The 6475-nt window shown below is 44.3% G+C and overlaps 1 protein-coding gene across 2 annotated transcripts in view; it reads left to right on the forward strand.

Moving 5' to 3' along the window:
- The first annotated feature begins 1619 nt into the window (after nt 1-1619).
- Nucleotides 1620-6475, forward strand: part of vps50 (VPS50 subunit of EARP/GARPII complex) — a 72518-nt gene continuing 67662 nt past the window's right edge. Inside the window, exons 1-2 of one of the 2 annotated variants that reach the window (XM_076044412.1) lie at nt 1620-1782; nt 2341-2409. In XM_076044412.1, the coding sequence (XP_075900527.1) occupies nt 1750-1782; nt 2341-2409 (102 nt within the window). In that variant the 5' untranslated portion in view covers nt 1620-1749. The remainder of the gene's footprint in view (nt 1783-2340; nt 2410-6475) is intronic. The other variant, XM_076044413.1, reaches the window with a different exon arrangement.

The following is a 6475-nucleotide window of genomic DNA, read 5'->3' on the forward strand; positions in this document are numbered from 1 at the left end:
AGTCTGTTGTGTCCTTGGGCAAGACACTCCACCCTAAATTACTCCCAATGGGGCTAGGCAGCAGCCACCCATTGGTGTGTGAATGGGTGAATGAGAGGCCATTGTAAAGCTCTTTGGGGTACTCTAAATTTTTAATTATATGGATGTTATTATAATTTAATTAATTAATTTAATTATAATTTAATTAGAACTTTGCGTATTGTCCCTCAGGAAATTCGGGTTTCATGGGGGACAATGAAGAGCATCAGCACTTGTTAATATAATCCTGTTAATGGACCCACATTCTACCTCCAGCAGCATCCAGTGTCTCCATCCAGTGGAGCAGCAAAACACTTCATCATCCAGAAAAAACACACTAAAAAGTTATTCATCTGTGATGGCTTCTTGGACCATCTAGGGTTTGGAGGGAGGAAAAAACAAGGCGAAGGTGAAGCCAACTCATGGGGCAGCAGAGCCCTTTGTGACCTCACAGAGGGCTGAATTTAACTGCAACTGGATTCATTTAAAAAATATATTTACCGACAGAAGCTGCTGCACCAGACTTTTATACATTTGAAGAGCAACAACGTCACATAGTGTGGAAAATAAAGCCTCATGCTTATGAGGAGACAGTTATCTCTGCTGCTGCTGTTTGGGAGTGTTGCAACGTCCTGATGTGACACTAATGCAAAAACCAATAAAGCAACGGTTGAAGATCAACAAAACTCCCAGCGAGTCTTCTGACTGTTTTCTTTGTGGTGGCATCTCCGGACCAGTGGCTACCACCTGTTCCGTCTCCGTGTGTGCTTAAAGGGAGGCTCCGCGCTCTAGATTAGTTGCATGACAAACAAGAGCCGAGTTACCTCATGTGATCAGCCTCACCTTTCATTTGACTGGGAAATAGCCCCGAGGCATCATCAACCAGGAACTAGCGCCTGCTGCGCCTGCTGTGTGCCGCCCTCTACCTGCCTGCCTGCCTGCTTGATGGTGGCCCAGCACCTGGGAGTCGATCTGAACATTTCTGAGTACACACAGCCACTGAGGAGGTGCAATGGGCGTCACATGACGTGGAATGAACACTGTTGCCTTTAAAAGGAAATTTAGGAAATTTCCGGAAGTGGTGTCTGTACAGCATCAGGAAAAATGGTAAAGACGTAAAATGTTAAAGAAGTCATTTAAAAATAATTTACCTATATATGTCTTATTTGTTTAATTTGCTTAGTAAGCTGTTAGTGTGTTTGACTCTCCTGCATCCTTGCAACATACAATGAGATTGTAGAGCTGCAATTATTATGTCATGCTATGTAAAGAATACATTTAAAATACAATACATGTTCATTTCGAACCACCTGTTTATTTGTTTGTTATTCTTTTATTGTCTCTTCTTAATTTTTCAAGCCACACCCCCAAAATGGTGAACAGTTGGTTCTGTGTTATGCTGAGCTGCCACCACCTAGTGGGGAGAGTTAACAATACAAGAATTTAGATGCATTAACCAATTTTATTTTAAAAAATAAACATCAAAAAATTATTTGCTAGAAGTGTTTGTAGAAGGGATTGTCAAAACCTTTCAGCCAAAGCTCTTGAGGCAAAAAGAAAAACTACATCTCCCAAGATCCTTTGAGCCAATATCCCCCTCTCCTCCGTATCGATCACGTGACGATCCAATATGGCCTCCGTCTCGAAGTGATGGAGACGCGTCGTTGACAACAACACAGCACTTGTGTCTTCTGCTCTTTCGTTGGTCGGCCCGCACCACTTGGAACCGGGATGCAGAAGATCAAGTCTCTCATGGCCCGGCAGGTGAGCGTGGTCGCTCGCCGGAAAAGGAGCTGCCGCCGGCGGTTGGCGGTGGCGGCTCCGCAGGTCGGCCAGCTAGCTCTGGCAGCTATGCTAACAGAAGCTAGGCGGCTAATTCTGACAGCTCACACTCCGCCGCGGCGGAGCCCGAATAACAACAGCTGTTGTTCGGGGCAACGGTGACCAGTTTATAAAGACACACACGGACTCACAAGGGGTCGTTGTCTGCTTCGTCTCTTGTCTTTTTTGTGTGTGTATGAATGTTTAGCTCGAAGCTAGCGAAACAACACCACACAGTAGCAGCGGGGGCTTCAGCTGAGGAGGATCGGGAAGTTGACTCGTGAAAATATGAATTAAGGGAAATAATAGAGCACATGGCATTTCGACATCTCCCCGTTTGCTCAACATTCTTGCTGCTTGCAGTAACATGCCGTCAAACATTTTGCAAGCAGTTCGACCTCGGAGGCGTTCATGTGGTTTGTGTTTTTATGTATGAGTGTGTGTATGTGAGAGAGTGTGTTTTAAAGGTTCTTTTTTTAACGGCGAGTTTTATCTTGACAGGGTCTGAAAAGCCCTCAAGAAAGCCTGGCGGACCTCAGCCCAGTGGAGAACCTGAGGATCCCCAGCAAGGTAGAAACTCCCACACCTGTCAACATGAACACATGAACAGCCTCTGACCCTCCTGACACACTTTACTTCCTGTGTCACACATTCTTGTCTCACGCGTTAAGGAGGGGGGGATTTATGAGATTTATGGTGTTTTTGTCGGTTGGCAGCAGGCCAACAACACCTTTTGATTATTTACCTGGTTGTCACTTGAGGTTTTCCCCTCCCAACTGTTTCTGCTGCTCCTCAGGGAAAATGAACATAAGTGGTTGAACTTTGAACTCGCTTCATCTCTCCGGTGTTGAACCAGTATTACTGCATACCTTTGTCTTAGGCTTCATCTGCTGTGTGCTTGAACTACTTACTTAAAAATAATAACACCTGCTTCATCACTTTAATCGTGTTTTGACCACAGCAGGACTGGCAATGGGGTCATTTTTGTTATCTTATGTCATTATTATTATTTTTTTAATGCAAATCTTTGTTTGTTTGCTTTGCTGTTTGTTTTTGTCATTTTCGTTTAAGAGCAGCACATAGTTTTACCCGTGTTTGAGTTAAAGTGCCACACAAATGACCGTTGAATTGAATCAAACATAAAGACAGAGGTATTTTATGTTCTTTTTTTGGCTGAGCTTTATGGTGTTTCGGCTGCATTTGAGAATCCAATCTCACTCGGGTCACCAGAGGCCCTTTTTTTTTCTTTTTTTTCTTTTTTAAGCACTTGTAGCTGTGTAAATTGAATTTGTCAAGACTTGACGGCGCAGAGCGACTCATTTCATCCTGTGTGCACTGCTGCCTCTGCTGTCTCTTTGGCTGGTTGTTGAAAACTCTTTGCTAATGTGTCAGCTTGGAAGATGTGGCCCTGACGCCTGTGCCTGCCTCGGCAGACTTTATCATTGTCGGTGTTTTGGTTGCAATGGCTGAAGGAGGAGGCAACGAGCAGCACATCTTTCTGTTATTCTGTGTTCTTCTTATCCTCTTGCAGAATAAAACAAACTGTGTTTTAATCAAATAAGTGGGAGTCGTGACCTCTCGCTGTGTGTTTCCTGGCCCCATCTGCTGCTGCAGCGAAACCAGCTGCCGGGAGATGAGATGAGATGAGATAGGGGAGATAATAGGGGGGGTGGCTTCATTACCACTGTTTGCTCAGGGTCGGAGGGAGTGGGAACAACTTCCTCCTTACTGTCAGTGGCTCAGAAGCAAAACTGGTTGAACGCAAATCTAATAATCACAGCAATTAGTGCTGAAAATCCTACATGGGTATATTATGATCATTAGTGTGTGTGTGTGTGTGTGTGTGTGTGTGTGTGTGTGTGTGTGTGTGTGTGTGTGTGTGTGTGTGTGTGTGTGTGAGAAAGTGTGAGAGTGTGAGTGTGTACTGCAAACACGTCTGTGTGTTGAACCAAAATATGAACCTTATTATTGCGAGATGTGATGCGTTTCTTTATTTTCCCGCCTGCTGAAACGTGATAGCTGTCAGGAGACACACACACACACACACACACACACACACACACACACACACTCACAAAATGAAGGTAAAAGCACCTGGCTAAACACCCCCCCCCTCCCCCCGGGCCCATTTAACCCAATGCTTCCTGTTTGTTCTTGTCGTGTTCCTGTTTTTCAAAGCGTTTCAGCTGTGACTCAGACGGTTTCTGGCTGCCGCATCATCGACCGATAACTGACGGTGGAGAGATGAAGGCTGCGCAGTCATGGTGCAAACAATGACCAGACATTCGTATGGTGAAACTTGTAGTAAAGAAAAGAAAAAATAAAGCTCTCCATGCGTCCAGAAAGCAGCATATTTAGCCCTCTGTTTACAGCCTCCTGCTAAATGTCATGTTGGACCCACTGCTTGTTTGGAACAGTTCAGAAGGTGTTAACTGTCACCTGACTGTGGGGGTGTGGTCACTGAGCTGTGCCCTTTGTGATGTCACTACTAGTTTACTAGTGATGTCTACTAGTGATGTCACTTGAAAGTAAAGCACTGCTTGATGTGAACCAACAGAAGCAGCATAAATACTGGATGTCAGGATTGAGGAAACATAGATGGATTTTTTTTTTTTTTTTTTTTTATTGCAACAAAAGGACCATCATGGTAAAGCTTTATTAAAGTGGGACCAGGAAGTTAATAAACCTTCTCCAGTCCGACTTTCCACCCTATTGGTAGCTGGGTCATTATACTTATTATTGTCTCTTCTCTGGCTGTTGGAAACTCGTTCATCTATAAAATATATTTTATATTTATATTTATATTCTTTGCAGTTTATAGTGAAAACCAAAGTAGACGATTAAATGTCAAACCAAATCATCATTATTGTTATTATTGCTATTGTTACTCATCTTTGTTCTGTGTATTTATATTATTGCGCTATATCGACTCGCTGAAACATTTTCCTTTTGCGCCAAGCTTGAAAAGCGGTTTCCGTCTGTCACCAGCAGAGGTCACCCTCGGCTCAGTCAGTGATTCCAGCCGACTGGGGCGTAAATATTGGCTGTAAAATGGAGTGTTCAGCGCGCGCGGACTTTTTAATTCACGTACAGCTCTGGCATAATGTGCATAATCACATCATTCACCGGCTGTTTGATATTCAAGTTCAATTCTCCAACCCACACACACTACTGTGGTGGCTTGAAAACAAATTAACCCTGTGCGCGCGTGTGTGGGGGGCGTGGTCTGGGTGTCACAAAAAGGTCTTGGTTTAATAGTTGCCCTAAATATCGATAGATATCATTTTTCAAACGTTGTATTAACTTGGACAAAAAGTTTGGTGCAGCGTCATTTCCAAGCAAATGTCAGGTCGTGCTCAGCAGGAACTTCCGTCCTTGTCCCCCTCCGTCTCCAGAATGGTACCACCCGTAAAACCGTGCAAAAAGGGTTTGTGGGTGTGGTCTGCGTTTGGTTTTCCTCGTCCTCTTCCTCCTCCTCCTCCAGCTGTGCCTCTCGCCCATTGTCTCATCGCAATAACGGAAGTGAGCTGTGTCATTAGTTCTGTTTGGTTCTGTTAGGGTGTGTTCTCATAGCCTCGCTGCGCCTCGCCACGGTTTGATTGTGTTCTCATTGGCCCCCGGATCACAAGACCATGGGCGGAGTCAAAGCGGTAAAGCAGGACAATGTTATCGAAGGCATCATTTCTGTGCGATACAGCACAGCGATGGACAAAGTAGAAGTTGTTTCATACCTGCTGCTCGGTCTGTGGTTGCTTTTCTGTTAAAGAAAGAACAGTTTTCCTCACTGAAGTCAAAGTTGATCATTTATGCAGGCAACATTTATCATTTCTTGTTTCGTTTATATTTTCACCAAAAGTAAACACGAGACAGATACAACGGGAAATAGCAGCGAAGAGCCACGTCCTCTCGACCAATCCGTATTTCCTCTCATCTCGAGACTCCTTGGATTCCCTAACTTAACGTGCCTGACGCAGGAGCAACTCGATTTGTTCTGAGCGCTTCGCCATTTGCCGTCGTTTTCGCGAATATGGTTGAACACACTCATTAACACGGAAGTTCCGTGTCGAAGGAGTTGGCGCCAATGTCCGCTCCGATGGGGAACATCGACGAGGACACTGAGCCAATCCAGTGCCCTGCTCGTCACCACTAACGAACCCACAACGTAAAATTAAAATGTAATAAATAACGTGGTGCATTGGTGCAGCAACTGCACAAACATGTTCAATTGTTTAACAACTTCATTGTTCAATAGTTTGTTTCGTTATCGTCTTGCTGGTCTCTCATACGAATCGGCCACAATGCGCAGTTGATTGGACAAGTTTGGACAAGAGTTAAAGGACACAGAGTGCTGTTGGTGGGCTTATTAGAACTTTGTTGAGGAATCTCCTAAAATTGACTTTTTTGGAAGGTTCATTTTTCTCAGTGTTCATTGTGATTTAAATGCTGTGCAAACTATGTTTTGCTCAACTAGGATATAAAGGTGATGTAATGTGTAACTGTGATTCTCCATGGATTCCCAGGCCATAGTGTCATATTGAGGGTAATATGTGGAGTATTAATTTAGGGTGGGTTAATATGACGTCACTGATAGCCGAGGCATGAAATGCACGGCCCGCCACTGCCGCGAACATCAGCC

This window comes from Nelusetta ayraudi, unplaced genomic scaffold (genome assembly GCF_046127955.1).
Source record: "Nelusetta ayraudi isolate G7.1 ecotype Tasmania unplaced genomic scaffold, CSIRO-AGI_Nayr_v1 ptg000079l, whole genome shotgun sequence".
Taxonomy (NCBI): domain Eukaryota; kingdom Metazoa; phylum Chordata; class Actinopteri; order Tetraodontiformes; family Monacanthidae; genus Nelusetta; species Nelusetta ayraudi.